The 19,077-nt window shown below is 43.9% G+C and overlaps 1 protein-coding gene across 2 annotated transcripts in view; it reads left to right on the forward strand.

Annotated features, from left to right (window-relative positions):
* rnf13 (ring finger protein 13) overlaps positions 1 to 19,077 on the forward strand; it is an 84,902-nt gene that overhangs the window by 59,880 nt on the left and 5,945 nt on the right. For both annotated transcript variants that reach the window (XR_013964519.1, XM_080770385.1), the window contains exons 5-8: positions 29 to 116; positions 1,623 to 1,713; positions 3,562 to 3,667; positions 4,536 to 4,629. Coding sequence is in view for 1 of the 2 variants with exons in the window: in XM_080770385.1 (XP_080626511.1) it covers positions 29 to 116; positions 1,623 to 1,713; positions 3,562 to 3,667; positions 4,536 to 4,629 (379 nt within the window). In the remaining variant the exon portion in view is untranslated. The remainder of the gene's footprint in view (positions 1 to 28; positions 117 to 1,622; positions 1,714 to 3,561; positions 3,668 to 4,535; positions 4,630 to 19,077) is intronic.

The following is a 19,077-nucleotide window of genomic DNA, read 5'->3' on the forward strand; positions in this document are numbered from 1 at the left end:
CAAAGTGTTTGTGTCTCCCCCCTGACAGGTCCTCAATGCTCAGAAGGCTGGCTACAAGGCGGCCATTGTTCACAATGTGGACTCTGATGTCTTAATCAGCATGGGATCCAACGATCGTAAGTAACCTCGCTCCGCACGCGCACTCACTCACTCACTCACTCACTCACTCACTCACACAGACACAGACAGACACACTCACTCACTCACACACACACACACACACACACACACACACACACACACACACACACACACACACACACACACACACACACACAGCGCACACACACACACACACACACACACACACACACACACACACACACACACACACACACACACACACACACAGACAGACACACTCACACACACACACACACACACACACACACACACACACACTTTCTCCATGAATAGACCAACATATATACAGAAATACGTGTGCAAAAATCCTTGATTATGTAGGCTAAAATAATTGATTTAGCGATGAAATATGCAGGTCTGTGAAATTGTGCGGGAGAAATGCGAAAAGTTAGGAAATATGCAGGTTTTATGTGATTTTATGCAGGAATTTGCGAAAAATACACGGGAAGTTTGTGTGATTATGCAGCCTTTTTGATATATTTTTTTACCCCTGGATGATCTGCACCATTTGGCTGATTCTGCTGTAAATGTGATCGCATAATCACATATTTCTGTATTGTCTCATATAGGCCACCATTTCTCCTTGTTGACAGATGATATCATTTTCCTACTAATACATTTCTGCAAACCAGACTAAAACTTTTCAGATGACTACAATATGACTAAAACAAAAGAAAGTTTCATTCAAAAGACTATAGTCTGTATGACTAAAACTAAATCAAAGTCAACAGTGGTTTGGATGAGCCGGGTTCATGCGAGCCCCTCGTCGTGGGTGCGGTAGACGGTCATGAATTATCTAAAAGGCTCTTTCTCCTTGTTTGTGCTTTTCTTAAACGTACACGCCCGTCCAATCCAAGGATTCTCTCAGCACTCTTTGCTCTCTGTTGGGCTAGCAGTAGTGTTTTGTGTAGCCAGACAAACTATTCCAAATTCTCTCAGTTCTGGAACTACACCTCCCAAAAGCCGAGAAAGGGACCTGTCATCCGTATGTCATTGCCGTTCACGAAAGTACATCTTAAAATATCTTTAAAACATATGTTTGAATGCCCATGTCTGATAAGCAGCAAGCTGTCTGCTTGTGCTTCGACTATTCATTTAATTTACTGTGGGTCAAATTGACACGACTGCAAAGTCCCAACAGTGTGTATGGCAGAAGCATGTGTTCCAACAGTCTGTATGGCAGAAGCATGTGTTCCAACAGTCTGTATGAGACTAGGCTAGTCTCTGATCATCATATTATGCCCTACCCACAAAGTATCTAATATCACAATATCTTACTTTGAAATTGATATTATCCCAGACCATAACTAGTCTTGTGATAATACCAATGAGACCCCCCCCCCCCCCCCACCCCACCCCATTTTCACTAGTTTGGGACCTAAAACGTTTGGGAACCACAGGTGTAAAATGCACATCCTGATGCAATGCACTGTCTGTGTTCCTAACTAGGCATCTGCTCTTTGTTGTCACCCTTTCAGTGGATGTGATGAAGCAGATAGACATTCCGTCTGTGTTTGTGAGCGAGGTGACGGCCAACACTCTGAAGGATGACTACACCTATGACAAGGGGTAAGTCTACGCTCACTGTCCTCTCAGTATTAACTCCATTAGATCTGAAGCATTTTTTTAAAATATATATATAATTTATCCCACGATTTTGTAACCCATTTTTCACCCCTGTGTCAATTATCTAATGTGATCCTGGGCTCTACACACCCTCCGCCAACCTGGGGAGAGCAACGGACTTGAACTCATGCTTCCTTCATGCATGAGTGTCCAAGTTGCTCCTTTGGGAGTTTCCCTGGTTGGACGTAGTGCGTGGAAGGAACACATTATTCCAACCAGCTCCCCTCCATCAGGCGCTCTGGCTGGCCAGGGGGAGGCAGTTTAGAGACCAGGATTACTGCATGTTCTTTGTGAGGGTACCTACCCTGAAGCCGATTTCTAAAATAAATGTCTTCTAACAGTTTTCTGAAAAACCTATGTTTCTATGTCAGTGGTGCTCAACCTTTTTCATGTCAAGGACCCTCAGAATTATCTGTATTTGGCCGCGGATCCCCCCATCTGAAATATATTTGAGTTAAAAACATTTTCACGATTTTTCAAGCTCATAGCACGGCACTCGGTGCCGCGCTATGAGCTTGTAGATCTGTTATTTTTCAATAGTTAAAGTATAACATAATGCTTTAAACATCCTGAATGGGTTAACACAATCCATGCCAACCTCGAGATATCTAGAGAAAAGCTATTATCACCATCTTGGCCATTGACGAGATCACAAGATTTAATTAAAGAGCATTAATCCAGCTTTAGGGGTTCGATTTTCGGTGGAAAATTGGCCAAAGAGAACCCGACTGATGCCAGATATTTGGGTTCGATGCAGGTCTTAGTGCTTTTCCTGGATATATCCTTGCAGTAGCAGTTTTTTTGTATTGACCTGTACTTTCTTTTGACCTTACCCATTCTACAAACTGAATAAAATGTTCAATCAATCAATCAATCAATCAATGCCGATCCCGATTTTGCCTAGACCGTTTTACCGTTATTTTAGCGAAAGTCATCGCAGTGGGAATGACTGCCTAAAGCAGTATTTGCACGGTACTGCTACGTCAGTAGCACTCTGTATTTTGAGCTGGCTGTGTGCGCCGCCCTCTCTATCGTCACCCAGTAGGCCACAGTGTGAAGTGGCACTAAGCAGATGGAAGGGGCTTTTATATGACTAGGATGATGAGTCACAGAGCACTGTTTAACATCAATGACTTCAAAAGGCACGTATGTGGACATAAAGTGTCCCTTTATGGGGTTTTTTAAGGTGCTGGTAGAACTCTGTAGTTAGCATGAATATGAGAGCCCTTATTGTGACCGGCTTACGTTAATGAGGCCAGATGTAAACGGTACCATCATAATGATGGCCTCTGAGTAGGTTACTGTAAATGTGAGTGTGTCATCCAACAGCTAATAAAGGTACAGTTGCTTTTGTTTAAGTGAAAGCAGTGGGGGGACATAACTAAGTTAATTTACTTAAGTACTGTACTTGAGTATTTCCAATTTCCAATACTTTTACTTCTACTCCACTACATCTCTGAACCTTAATGTTGTAACTGTTTCTCCACTGCATTTATTTGAAACCACTTCAGCCCTTTAAAAAATGTTTGGCCTTTTGAAAATAGCCGATCTACAAGCTTGCGACGCATTGTTGTGAGCTTGTAGATCAGCTGTTTTCAAAAGATTTCTTTTATACATTTGAGAAAACTTGAAATGGAACATTTCAACAAAAATCTTATGACATTTAGTCGACTAAAAAAGAATAAACACTAAAACATTCCAGGTGTCTAAAATGTGACTAAAACTAAATGAAAACGTTTCAAAAGACTATGACGAAAACTAATGTGTGTGTGTGTATGTTCTGCTCGACAGGGGCCATGTGGTCCTCATGCCAGACTTCAACCTGCCTCTGGAATACTACCTGATACCCTTCCTCATCATCGTGGGAATCTGCCTCATCCTCATCGTCGTGTTCATGGTAAAGTTCCTCAATTCATCGCTTCTTTCACTTCAAGGCAATCAAAGTGCTTTATATACACCATTGTTTTCCAAACCTTTTTTTTTTTTTTTTACCTGTGACCCAAAACAGAAATGCGACATTCTCCCGGGACCCCAAACTAGTGAAAATAGCAGTTTTACAAGCTTGTAAATCTGCTATTTTCACTACTTTATTCAGGGAGATGTACAAGGTTAGTTTTACATCGTTATTGTTATTGGTGACATTCCCCGTTCTTTTTTCTTTTTTCATAAAGTTACTGGAGAGAAAAAAAAACATTGAAGTTTGGTTCAAGTCATGAAAAGTTTAGCTTTTTTAGGGATTTTTTTTTTTTAATGTTTTGAAATACTAATAATTAAAACCAAAATGTAATGTAGTAAACCAAACAGATAAAGGGACCCATAAAATGTGTCCGTGCCGCCCACGTGGTGACGTGGGTCCCCGACCCAGTGAGTTTGGGAATCAGTGCTTTACACGAGGCATTCATTCATTAATTCTCTGACCCTTGTGTGCACCGAGAGCAAACACAGTGCTCTAAGAATAAACATAATATCTATAAGGCCTCTGCTCATTTCCCCTCCCGCGGGCGTTCTCACAGCGCAGAATGAAACGGGGACATTTTGGGGATGCATGAAAATGAAAAGTGTGATTTTTAGAGTGCAAAATCTGTCACGACATCGAGATGTATTCTTTGAAGCTGTGCGGTGGACGGTGTCCTTTAATCTTGTTAGGTGTTAGGTGTTAGGTGTTAGGTGTTTCAAAGTTGTATATAAAAAATATATAAAAAAAACCCAGAACCTTTTTATGAAGGAATATAGTTCATGGACTGTTCCTTCCTTGACTTCCTCAGATCACCAAGTTTGTCCAGGACCGCCACCGGGCCAGAAGGAGTCGCCTGCGTAAGGACCAGCTGAAGAAGCTACCCATCCACAAGTACAAGAAAGGTAAGAGAGAACGCCCTGCAGGTACACTGCAGATACTTCTAGAGAGAACACCCTGCACCCTGCAGAGAGAACACCCTGCAGGTACACTGCAGATACTTCTAGAGAGAACACCCTGCACCCTGCAGAGAGAACAACCTGCAGGTACACTGCAGATACTTCTAGAGAGAACACCCTGCAGAGAGAACAACCTGCAGGTACACTGCAGATACTTCTAGAGAGAACACCCTGCACCCTGCAGAGAGAACGCCCTGCAGGTACACTGCAGATACTTCTAGAGAGAACACCCTGCAGAGAGAACGCCCTGCAGGTACACTGCAGATACTTCTAGAGAGAACACCCTGCACCCTGCAGAGAGAACGCCCTGCAGGTACACTGCAGATACTAGAGAGAACACCCTGCACCCTGCAGAGAGAACAACCTGCAGGTACACTGCAGATACTTCTAGAGAGAACACCCTGCAGAGAGAACAACCTGCAGGTACACTGCAGATACTTCTAGAGAGAACACCCTGCACCCTGCAGAGAGAACACCCTGCAGGTACACTGCAGATACTAGAGAGAACACCCTGCACCCTGCAGAGAGAACGCCCTGCAGGTACACTGCAGATACTTCTAGAGAGAACACCCTGCAGGTACACTGCAGATACTTCTAGAGAGAACACCCTGCAGGTACACTGCAGATACTTCTAGAGGGAACACCCTGCAGGTACACTGCAGATACTAGGGCTTTCACTTCTAGTGATTTTTACTAGTTGCCTAGTTTACTAGTCGACTAGTTGTTTATAGACATATTTATTCTGGCCATTTTATTTACATATTATGTAAAACTGTGTTCATTGGTGACTATAACTATAATCTAGCTGATCTTGAGGCCTATGAAAACGGGGAAAAATACCCTCACCATCAACTAGTCAACTAGTACCAACGAGGTCAACTAGTGGATTTACTAGTCGACTAGTTGAATAGTCGACTAGTTGCTTAATGCCCTAGCAGATACTCTTGAGAGTGTAAAATGTAAGGGTCCATTTGGTTTCATTTTAAGCTCTCAAGAGTCCAGCAGTCTGGTCGCTAGAATTAGCTCAGGTGGGGGTGAGGTCTAGCTCAGTCAGATGACTGACTGAGGCTTGAATCATCAGAGCACAACGTCTGCCATGTCTTCGCTGTTTGCTTTAAATGTTTTATGAAATTCACACCATGAAGAATGAATGTCCCCGACTCCCTGTGCCCTTGAACGTTATTTTCACACTTAAATTGTCTTTAAAGGTAGGGTAAAATAAGTGTTAAATGGCTCTATATTGTGATAGAAGTCATTGCCATAGAGTGCTTGTTCAGTAACGGGAGTCTCCATGTCTCATTTTCACGTCAGGATACTGATTTTATCCAATCAGCAGAGAGAACGTGTACAGAATACAGATTAAACAAGTGCAATTAAAGCTGAAAAGCGGGTTCTCTTTCCTGAGAAACGGCCAAATACAGATAATTCTGGGGATCCTTGACATGAAAAAGGTTGAGCAACACTGAGGGTTTTTCAGAAAACTGTTACAAGACATTTGTTTTAGAAGGCCTCAGGTCTAAATGGGCCTCAGGTCTAAATGGGTTAAAGTACTATTATCATGGCAATAGAGTCTATAGCAAGGATATAGTGCTTTAACATTTTAACACGAAATAATAATAATCCAAAAATATCACTTCTTAGGCTACCTTTACCCACCACCTCGCAAAGGAAAAATAATCAAGTTTGGATTATTGCCTTTAGCCCCATGGAGCTAACATTTTCAAACTATGTGCAGTGTTTATCTTCACTGAAGGCATGTGTTGTAAATGTCAGTGCAATTTCTCACCCTCCAGCTGGCCGTCCGTCCATCGGACTACATCATAACTACATTTTGCTGGGGACCCCCTGTAACGCCCCCGGACCCTTGGGGACGTCACTCGCTCATCCCCTGGTTCAACTGTCTCTGTGAAATTGTTGGGGAGGTGTCTCTGTATAGTCATATTTCATGTAGTCTGTTTCTAGCGAAAATGTAATGTCAATGGCCCGGTTTCCCAAAGGACACCTCTTACACCATGGTGTAAGAAGTGATGTTGCACATGCTCAGTTGCTCCTCTAGGCCGCACACGGAAGCCTGTGAAAATAGACATTCCTTGCATAGATGTTCCACGCAATGGTAGGCCTCAGGCCTGGTATGGTAGGCCTTAATCTACCATTCTGAAATTTAATTTAATTATATATATATATATATATATATCTTCTTTTTTTTTTAAGAGTAAAGAGAGTCTACTGTCAGCTGTCCAGCAGTCCAAATATTATTAAATTAAATGTCAGAATAGTAGACCTGAGGCCTACCATACCAGGCCTCAGGCCTACCATTGTGTGGCACATCTATGGCACATCTCTTACACCATGGTGTAAGAGGTGTCCTTTGGGAAACCGGGCCATTGTCAGTTGATTCTTCATATCCATATGAGTAAAATGCAGTTCTTATTTGAGGCGATCTAAAAATCCCCCTATGGGAATTACAATGCAAATAAAAAAAGTACATGAACCAGTGGACTTCAACCGATATTGACGTCAGACTTCGGTGCTCAATGTGTTCTCATGACACATCAAGCCCTCTTCTGAGCTCTGCACCTGAACACCTAATCCCATTAATACTCGCTTGGCTTGATTCTTCCCACAAAGTCCTCCCTGGCCAGACGGATTATTAGAGCTCCTCTCGAGTTATAGACGAGACACACATGGCTGACTGTGTGGAATGCGTAGAATCTGTCTTGTCTAGTTGTTGGCTGTAAGTGTTGTGGAAATGTATTTCACAGTTGTTCGGGACCCGTTGAACAGAGAGAGATACCAGGGGGAGGGTATAAGAGAACGACGGAGGGCGAAGCCCGTACGGAACATAAAACAAAGTCACGCTTGACCGCCAATCCTGGTGGGTAAATCCTGACAGGTCGTTGCGATCTTTGCCCCAGGAAAAAGTATGTGTGCTTCCAAAGAAAAGTTGAGGGATTTGTCTGCTCCACACGTCTGTCAAAGCACTGATAACGTCATGGAGTCGTCCGTTTTTCTTTCCCCATAGCTAAGAGACGGGTCAGTCTGGCTTTAGCGTTGTTTTGCAATGCAAATGCACACTCGTGAACTGTGTGTACTTAGGTAAAGTTGACCATCTCCATGTCCAGGCTGGCAGTTTGGACGTGTTGCCAGGCTGCTAGCCTTTCCTTTCCCACGAGTCACGACCAGTGGTGGAAAATAACTATGTGCATTTTTAAGTACTGTACTTAAGTCCAATTTTGAGTTATTTGTACTTTACTTGAGTATTTCCAATTTCCAGTACTTTTACTTCTACTCCAAAGATTTTGATTATTATTATTATAAAACGCACACTACCCACGTCAGGCCATTTGAAAATAGCAGGTCTACAAGATCACAAAGCTTGTAGATCTACTATTTTCAAATGATTTTTATACATTTGAAAACTTGAAGTGAGACATTCCGGCATAACAAGTTATTTTACTTTTGGTACTTTTACTCAAATGATACTGTAATTCAGGACTTTTACTTGTAACGGAGTATTTCGACCATCAGTCACGACAGTCAGAGGACCCCTGCTGGGCTGGGAAACCCCTGATTAGAATCAGCTGTGCAGGGATAAGGGGGAACCCCCCCCCCCCCCTTGCAAGCTGAGTTCCTCCACCCTCCTCTGTATGCTAGTTACAGATTTACATGCTGCAGTCGATGCACATACTAAAAGCGCTGTGTGCGTTATCTGTTATCCAGATGACTGTGTCTTCTCACTCCCACTCTTCCGCCGTAGTCTGAAACCCCACCTCTTCAGACTCAATTTAACCCATAGCACTTGCCGTAGCACTTGCCCTAGCCTCGACCACCTTACAGTCGAATGCATTGGCTCAATTGATGTAACTTGGATAGCTTTTTATGTAGACATGGCGCTCTATAGTGTGTACGCATAATTTAATTATATTCCACTGTTAGTTTCTTAGCTTATGTTATGATTCTTGAAGACAATTTTTTATGTATTTGATGTATTACCATCTTTATTTGTTCTTGCTTACTGTAAATCGCTCTGGATTATGAGCGTCTGCTAAATGCCTAAATTTTTCGTACATTATTATTTTTGTGTGCTTCTTGTGACCAGTGGTGGAAAAAGTACTCAAAAGTAAAGGTAGCAATGCAGAAATACTCCATTACAAGTAAACGTCTGGAAATAAACAGAGTCGTGATTTCAACTTTTCAAATACCACCATAACTCTTGAGAGTGTACACACGGAACCAAATGGACGCTTTGCATGCTCTCTGAGTTACAATCCCGCAGGGTCCATTTGTTTCCTGACTATCAATCGTGTTTAGCTGCGGATCTCTGGAACCCCCTTGCGTACCTCACGTTGATAACCCGGCACTGGTAGGCTATCGCATCCGTGACCTTGGCTTTTGACAGGAAGCATCGCCTTGCATTGTCACCGGAAATAATCCCTATAGTGTTGGCTGGAAAGACCCTTCTGCACTCACGTGACTGACCCGACTCTTGAGTGAACTTGGGGATGCCAAATCTCTCCACCTAATCACGTTTTGTAAGCCCTGCGGGGGTTCTGGCCAGCGATGCTGCTGGCTTGGCAAGGAAGGAAGGAATCCACTGGCCTGCTTGTGTTGCTTGTGCAGCAAAACTCTACTCAATAATAGGACTGCTGCTGCCCCTCCTGTTGTCTGACGGGGCTCAGAGGGGAGGCTTACTGTCTGTGCTTTTAGATCAGAAGACATTGATTTATACTTGATTGGTTGGTTGTGTGCCAGTGTCGTGCTCAGTGAATAGAAGATCTACAAGCTCACAACACATCACTACTAGGGCTTGTCACAATTACAAATTTAAGTTCACAATAAATTGTCGCACAAATATGTGTTTTTCGCATTGAACACCATATGGAACGTTACAATTTGTATTTCTGTTTGCCTTTTAGGCTTCATAGTCACAAATTGCACAGGGCACATATGACAAATAATAATCAATACATACAAGAAATTACTGACACATTTAATGATTTTTACTTTTCAAAAAATTTACAAAATTCAAAAAAAGCTATCTAAAAGCTACTACATGTCACGTTGTCAATTAGTAGGACCCTGTAGATCAATTATTTCTGCTATGTTTGAAAATGTTTCAACATGGAAAATGCGATTATCTCAAATAATTGTCATTTGGCGATTAATGTATTACAAACTTATACAAGCTCACAACGTGTCACATTCATGACGCGTTGTCAAAATTGGACTCAAAATTGGACTGGAGTGCCGTACAGCACTACTCTATTGAATCTCTGGCTGCTGTCTCAGCGCAGCAGCGTTGTTGAGTCAGGCTGGCTCTGCCCTCCTAAACGGAATGGCATGCTGGGTACGTGGCGAGATGGACACAATGCCACCGCCGCCCGCCCTGCTCATTTGTCTACCTGCTGCACGACAGCAGCAGTGACAGCAGAGATTCCTGACATCGTGAGACGACTTGGCAGTGCGCTGTGAAAGTCGAACTGCTGACGGCATGAACAACGCCTGTCGTATTGTGCCAGTGTGGCCAGTGTTGTGATGAGGAAACGTATATTTAGGCGTGGTTAGTTCTGGGCTAAGTACAATTTTGAGGACTTGAGTATTTACTTCTACTCCACTACATCTCAGAGGCAAATTGTACTTTTATTCCACTACATGCATTTGAAAACTTTTGTTACTACCGGTAGTTACTTTTATTATTTACAAGACATACATCAACCACTTCAGCCCTATATACATTTCAGCAGTTTGAAAATAGCTGGTCTACAAGCCGGTCTCACGCTTGCGAAAATGTGGCGCAAATCTTTCAATATATATTCCCTGGAGTCCCTGGAACAACATATTTTGAGATGGGGGTCCGCGGCCAAATACCGATAATTCTGGGGGTCTTTGACATGAAAAAAGTTGTGCACCACTGACATAGCTGCTGTCACAGTGAGGTCATCATTCATGACCTCACCGTTCCTGTTCAACATTTGACACGAGCTTCCTACTTGGTGCGTTTGTTTCTCTGTGTGTGTTTGTATTACTATACTTACGAGGACCAGATGTCCCCAGAAGTTTAATAGAATATAGAATAGAATAGCCATTTAATAAAAAATAGCAGATCTACAAGCTCTTGGCGCGGACACAGAAACATGGGTTTTTCAGAAAACTGTCAGGAATTTGTAAGAAAGTATAGGTTTACGATTAGGGAAAGTGTGTGGGCTCTTTTGAGCGATATCCACACAGTGCCTAAATTCAGCCGCCGCCTTTATATTTCAGAGGTTTTACCAAACAGATTATTAAAATAAACAGCCTTCTTAATTAAACCGTTGGCTGGTCGTCTGCCAAAGTGTAGCTTGCCGTCGGGAGAGCAGACCAACTTACCGGCAGGCAGCCAAACATGTAGCAGCGTTTGGTTTGGTTTGGCTGGTGAGTGCTGATCCTAGATGAATTAGCCCCGCTAATGCATGCTAATGATGTCATTACAGTGTTTCAATTAAGCCTCTCGTCAGCCTCATGCTGCTTTTTGGAATCTTCCTTTTTCTTATGCCGCCATTAGCGTTTGTTAGGACTTCTGCATTAATTGTGTGTGTGTGTGTGTGTGTGTGTGTGCACGTGTGCGTGTGCACGCACACGTTTCTATTATATAATGCTGCTGCTCTGACAAAACTCTGTCTAAACACTAATCAGCACAACTGATGATATTTCTAATGTGATTAATCCATTCTCAAATCTTCTATTAACGGCTAGGTGTGCTGTCATGCCCATTTCAGCACGGCCTAGCTATTTCAACCAATTGCTTGGTCAGAAGAACTACCTGTAGTAATATACAAATATTTCATGCCACTTTTGTCTTTTTTTTTGCTCCTTTTATTAGGGCGACTCCTCTGTGTACCACCAGAGAGGGACTCAAGTACCAGTGGTTGGGAAAATGGGAACCTCTGCTTTAGCTCAAGTTGAATGTTGAATGTTACCTTTTTCTGTTATTGTTGCCTGGCTCATACGCTTCAGTCTGATAATCAGGCTACTATTGTTGCCTTTTTGTGCCTTAAACACCAGGGTGAAAGCTGCCATTAAGACCGCGAGACAGATTCTAAAAATGGCTTCGAAATAATGACACTAATGCTTTCCCAGATTTAATTGGCTAGTCGTGACACTTACTCACTCCATCAAAATGGTTTGGCTAGTTCTCTCAGCAAGTGCTTTCCCTCAGGTGTGCAAAGAAGGACAGACTAATGTCATTGCAACCTTCCACGATAATTGCAAAGCTTATTGTGTTTTAATTAGGTTGTAAAATGACCTGCATCCACTCAAGATTCGACAAGCGATTTTGCTAGACTCATATTATTTCAAGCGGAAGACAGCTGGCTTCAGTAAAGTGAAAAAATGTTTTTTTATTCAAGTTTTATTTGAGATTGCATCATGAAATGCCTGCCTGCAACACGCTGCAGCTGACAGGAAGACAGACCGATCGATAGCTGTACCATCACGGTTCTGACGACGGATAATCGATAGACAATTAGATATATAATCATGTTTGGGTGCTCTTCAGCCTGAAAACGTCAACCTCTGCCTGAATAATTCAAAGTCAACACAAAAACATTGTATGACTATACATAGGACTCAGTGGAACCGCTGCTCCTTCACTTGGAAAGGAGCCAGCAACAGGATGGATGCCATAGGCGTTAAGACGAGATTGTCCTCACTTTGTCCCCGGTGCCAGGGCCGTAAAGACAAATTTAGTTTAATGCGCGTTAATCACCGTTTGATTAGCATCACGTTAGCATTTTGCAACATTTGTAGCTAGCGCCGAGTGATTCTCACATAAAAACGGCCAAAAATCCTGTGTGCACGCGCACAAGCCGTGTCTATATGCATTATGGCTCATAATATGAAGAAAATGCGATATTCGGCGTCTGATTACACCTTAGATTGACTGGCAAAGGGCATGATGTGCTCTAGCACCACCTAGTGTATCTGTGCACGCCACTGGTTGTTTCCGGCATCTAGTGCAGATGCCTCCCGAACGTCTCCTAGGGCATATTCACGCTATGGTCCTGGGTACACACTCGCGACAGCAGATATTTTGTTTTAGTCATAGTCTCTTGAATTGTTTTCCATTTAGTTTTAGTCACATTTAGTCACCAGGAATGTTTTAGTGTTAGTCTAGTTTTAGTCGACTTAAATATAAGATTTTTGATCACTAAATCTACAGTAGTCGGAAGAATCAAGGCCAATGTGAATGGCGGCCAGCGGGGATCAGGCAATCGTATTTGGGTTTGAATCAAACAGACTCAGTGTGAATCCGCGCTTAGAGACGTCCCACTGCACGAGACCCCCTGGCAGACCAAGGACCAGATGTGGGGATTATAACTCCACGTGGGTCTTGGAACGCATCGGGAAGTGGCTGATGTTGCTCAGGAGAGGGAAGTCTGCTCACTCCACATGCATTGAAAGGAAGCATCAGCGCAGGGCTCTCCCCAGGTTGGCAGAGGGAGAGTAATGCCTAGAATCACAGCTTAGGGAATTGGCACCGGTTGGGGAAAAAATTATCGTGGGATATAAATCTTAGAGAGGAAAGGGAAGTCTGGAGCTCCCTGGTTGAATATGGAAAAATATTAACCTTTTTATATTTATTATTATTCCCGCTGTAGTTGTTTGTGTGTTTTCCTTTGCGTTAGTATAATTATTATCATTTTGTTTGATTAGTACTGCGCGATCCCAAGTTCATTATGATCAGCGACCAGCGCCCTGCTGCGGTTCTCCATAAAGAATTTGGCAGCCGAGCGAGAGAGCCCGATGGTGGTGGTGGATGTGTGCCGGGGTGATGTCAGACTCACTTAACGAGGATATGAGCGTCCATTCCAACACAAAAGGTCATCTGTGTGAACAACGGGCTGCACAGCGAGCCGTGTCGATGAGAAGCGACGGCACCCCGTCATGTAATTAAGCGCACAATAATAGCGGGGGTCTGCACAGCGGGGCAGTCTATAAGATCTGTGTCAGTGGAATGGATTGGTGGAGGATTATGTAATAGCACACCAGCTAACCGCACAGCTGTCAGCGTTCAGGCCTGCGCTGCTGCTGCTCTGCCATTACGCTGACTTATGCCCCGGCGTTATTGCTGGGCCGTTGCGTCATCCTCCACATAGTCAGTCAGAGTTAAAGCTGTAAGTCTGGTGTGTGTGGGGGTGTGATGGGGCTTTTTGGCCTTTTGGCTGCGGGTCAGGGTGGAGCGCGGGGTGGGGTGGAATGGGGTATTGGCCCCTGGCTGTCTGTGTGGTTTTATACCAGCAGACGAGTGGCTGACCTTCTTTTTTTTTTTACTCTGGGAACCCCCTGTTTTTGGAAAAAATAACTTGTCAGTGCAACTCAGATCTGTTTGACTAAGTCACAAGAGGGTCTATGACTATGGTTAAACTAAAGTGATATATTGATGAATTTCAAATGGGAGAGAGTGTGTTCTCCTGTGGCCTTGGACACTCAGCTCAACCTGGGAAAGACTCTGGGCTCTCCTTGGACACTCAGCTCAGCCTGGGAGAGACTCTGGGCTCTCCTGTGGTCTTGGACACTCGGCTACCTGTCTCTAAGAAAGCGGGCTGTCCTGTGGCCTTGGACACTCAGCTACCTGTCTCTAAGAAAGCGGGCTGTCCTGTTGCCTTGGACACTCGGCTACCTGTCTCTAATAAAGCGGGCTGTCCTGTGGCCTTGGACACTCCGCTACCTGTCTCTAAGAAAGCGGGCTGTCCTGTGGCCTTTGCTTGGAAACTGGAGAACAAGGCCTTATTAGTGTGATTGCACTGAGGGCAATCAGACTATTGTTTTACTGCCCTTTTATTTATTATTATTGTCTTTATAATAGATAAACTTTATTTTGGCGTGCTACTCCTCCCACCGTTTTTGTCGCACGCACTCGAGCCATATGTCACATATGTAACGATTACTAAAATGAATTACCTTAGAAGTATATCGGTCGGCCTTATGGTGGCGCTATAACAGCCAACTTTACGTTTTTGGGTATAACTCTTGAACCGTAGGTCGTAAAATCAAAAATATTTTTTCCCTGGATTCCTTGGGTCATGACTCATCTCCCCATATAGGCCACGCCCATTTGCGTCTAGATAGATTTTCCGCCATTTTGAATTTTGTTCAAAACACACTTTTTGCTCCTCCACCTACATATTTTGTCCAAATCTCACAAAAAATCGCTACACATGATCTCCGGACCTATCCGATTAAAACAGCACAGTCAGAATTTAGATCTTCTGTATCGTTCGGCCGTAATCCTCTTCCGAAGTTAGTGGGAGGGGCCTATTTCACGAAAAACGCCACAACTCACGCACGGAATGTCCGATCCATCCCAAATCTGAATCACGTGTCGAGGGTGGCTTCATCAACGCGGAGCCAAAAGCGATTCCATTTTCGACGGGTGCGATGTAGGCAATCACACTTTGCAATTTCCCAGAATTGCCTCTTTCTAGTTATGATGAGTCACTGTGTGTGCCCCTCCCCCTCCTCTGGACTCTCTGCTACTCTGCCAGCTAAAGCCTCATTTAGACTACATTTGCTGGAAGGACCAGTGTGGATTTTGACAGCATTTTTTTTTCATATTCTGGGGGGGGGGGACGGGGGACGACGACTTATTTTAGTCATCTGAAATGTTTTAGTCAAGTTTAGTTGACTGAACACCATCAACTTTTAGTCGGCTAAACTCTAGTCTTTCCTCTCTTCCTGGCCCTCGGGTTTCCCATCTCCCTTTTACACTCTCCCATCTGAAATAAATCTAAACAATACAACAAACACAGATAATGGACGGGGCCAATTAGCCTCTGTCGACGTGTGCACACATTGCGTACGTCGGTAAAGAAATCACATCAGCAGGAATCTATGACGTTCTGGTTGTCATGGAAATGTAAACAATAAACAATCGCAGAAGAAACACGGGCTGGCTGTGGAAGGTTTCAGCTTCTGGAAGGTTCTGGATTGTTGTATTGTAGTGGCGCGCGCACGCACACACGCACAACATGCAATGAGACGTGGATGTCGTCATGTCGAGAGGTGCTCTCTGCCATCTCTGTGACGTTATACTTCCCATTGTCACTGTCTGCTTGGCTCAAGCAGTCTTTTTCTTGGTCTCTCTCTCTCATACACACATTTACTCCTCAATTCCAGTTCAGTAGGACAGTGTGAGTCCTCTGAGAGTCATGCAGGGATTACCGCCTGGCTGACTAATGCACAATGAAATGGAACAACTGCCTTTTTGGACTTCACTTTTTGTGCTACTGGCCTCCAATGTTAGGAATTCCCTCCCAGCATCCGTCCATCAGTCCTAAACACATTACTTGGCTGGCATTGAGTTTGTTCAGCCATAGCCCATTAAGGACTTGGAACCCGTTATGCATTATATTATACTTTAGCTATTGAAAAATAGCTAAAGTATTTTATGTAAAATGCTTTTATCTAAAATCTTTGCTTCTGTGGGGTCCCTGGAACAACATATTTTCAAATGGGGGTTGGTGGCCAATTACATATCATTGTTGGGATCCTTGACATGAAAAGGGTATTTGACATAAAATTGAGCAAAAAGAAAAAGGTCTTTGACATGAAATATTAACCACCGTTTGTCGGTGGTCACCTTATCATTAGGCTTAAGGCCTATTCATTTTATGAATAAGCCTTAATCCTGTTCCTTACGAAATCATGGACCAGACTGAATTATACTGCAGAACGCTTCACAGAGCAGCTTCTCTTCTGAAAATAAAATATGAAATGCACTCTGTCCAGCTGCCAACTTGCGCCTTGCACACAAGTAGGATGGCCTATGTGTTTTTTAGTAGGCCACACACAGCGCCCAAGTACGGCTACTAGTAACTAATGTCTATTACAACTGTTTGTTTCGTCACCATCAACAGCCAATAAGGGACCACCATTCATACCCCGACATACATACCAGGGCTTGACATTAAGGCTTGTCTGGGACGTCTGGAAGTAATAAATCTTTCCGGACAAGACACTAAAAACACTGTAATGAACTGTGTTACTCTTGTGAGACATTCCCGTGCCCTCCTGGTTGGCTGTCCTTCGTATGAGGATGCTTACCTCAGCAATTATGATGTTAGTAGATGGACAAGAATTGAGAGAACAAACAGCAGCCACCGCTACAACACCAGAGCAACCATGGTAACATTTGAACATGGCACATTGACTAGATTCCCTTCCAAACCACGTATTTTTAGAACACTGGTAAGCCACATTCTGTTAACTATGTATTTTTGTCATACAAGTTAAATGGCAAGACTCAATTCCTTTTGTGAAGCTTAAAACCGAGAAAGTAATTTTAAGCACTTCATGCCTATTTTTGAAAAATCTGTGTTAATCTTTTTTTGAACACAAATCTTCTCTGAGAGTCCCTGGCACAAGACATTTTCAGATGGGCGTCCGCGGCTAAATACATATCAATCAGTAGCCTACATAAATTAATATCTACCAAATCAGTAGTTCTCTAACTTTTTCGGTCCTCGTCACAAAAAGATTTGAGAACTACATATTTTGGATTCTATTTATAGAATTGGCCTCAGGTCTTAATGGGTTAAGAGAGACTGGTAGCATTGCTAGTGAGCGTCCCGATGCTCAACGAATTAACTACTGAAATTCAGTAGTCTTTCCTCCCCCATCCTCGGTCTACGAGTGCATTCTTTTGAGTTTAATAAGGCATTGAACTTTTCTCGGCACCTCACTCAAAATAGCACACTCAGTGCCACACAGTTCAGCATTTCCTGAGTCTCTGAGTCTGCGCTGGGCCCATGCCTGCATAAACGCACCCCCCCCCCCCCCCCCCCCCCACACACACACACACACACACACTCCAGGGGAACAGAAGAGGGACTTTTTTTGGATTGAGAGAGAGGAAAAACAAAGAAAAAGATTTTAACTACTTCAAGCCCTACTGTCTGGAAATTTTCTAAATATGTTTTGAAAAATACCTGATCTACAAGCTCACAACGTGTCGCAGTGTCACCGGTTGCAAGCTTGTAGATCGGCAAATGTTTTTGACAAAAGATCTTCTGAAATGTTCACCTATATAATGACGAGCCCAACGCCAGGTTTTAATGTGGTTAAAAGCGAAGATGATCAAAAAGATGAAATGGATGGGATAGTGACAGGCGGATAACAAAAACGCTTTACATGAGACATTTGAAGATGGAGAGAGAGAATGAGTCAGTGGGTTGGGTACCGTTAGATCAATCGCCCGCCTGCCGTTTTAAGTTTTGCTCCAGGAGAGGAGCGGAGGGGAGGGGAGGGGAGGAGAGAGGAGAGGAGAGGAGGGGAGAGGAGAGGAGGGGTTGGTGGTAGATGTGAGTGACTCCCCATCCTTATACGGTCACATGCAGCCCTGGCACGAACACACACACACACAACGAGCCGAGGCCGGGGAAAACATGCTCATTTAGAGCTTACATAAACACACCACCTCCTCCTCCTCCCAGCCAGGGTTAGAGGAAGGGAGAGGAACGCTGTGGAATTCCACAAAGAGGGAGTGCAGTCGAGACATTCCTGGGCTCTTTGGAAGAGCGTCTGAGTCCGAGAGTCAGTGACTCTCTCTCTCTCTCTCTCTCTCTCTCTCTCTCTCTCTCTCTACTCCTCGCAAAACGTCAGGCCTGAAAAAGGCGAAACGCTGACCAATATCGGCAGCCATTCCTTTCCTTCCTATACCTGCTGCTGGTTGTGGGGGGACTTGGCAATAGTGGAAAAAGTACTTTCATTTTTGATGGGGGCGCTAGCCCGTCCTATGTCCAGCTTTGAGAGTTGAAGACATACAGAAACATTGAAGACAGAAGTGAGGACAGAGCTCCCGCTCCGGCCTATAATCACTGCGTGATGCCTGGCGCGAACATCACACCTTACTCTTCAAATGAAACCTCTTCCCTCCTTTGTTACCCTCACCTCTCAAGAACAGCTTCTGAGCTGCGCTACTGAATCTGTCAGCAGGGGCATTCAGAACGTGTATGCATTGGGGATGAGTGGAATGAACACGTATAGGCACCCCACCGGAAGAGGGGGGCTGAGGGTGGACCAAACTGTTATCCACGTTGCACGTTGCACGCATCCACCTGGGTCAACGGCAGACTGTGTGGAGAGCACTGGCGCTTTGGCATGGGGGGGTCAGATTAAAGCAATGAGCCACAAGAGGTCTCAGGTTACCGTGGATTATAATGGCTGAGAGGCGTAGGTGTCAGTGGAGGGTCATCAGGGGTCAATTTTATTTGCAAGGACCCCCTTAACTCTGAGAGTGAACAAATGGACCCTCCACGGGTCCATTTGGTTCCATTTGTACACTCAGAGTTACAGACCTCTTGGTCATTCAGGACTATGTATTTCTGGTCATATTATTGTCCACTCATTTTGTATGTC

The sequence above is a fragment of the Protomyctophum bolini genome (assembly GCF_963924005.1).
Source record: "Protomyctophum bolini genome assembly, chromosome: 8".
NCBI classification, from domain to species: domain Eukaryota; kingdom Metazoa; phylum Chordata; class Actinopteri; order Myctophiformes; family Myctophidae; genus Protomyctophum; species Protomyctophum bolini.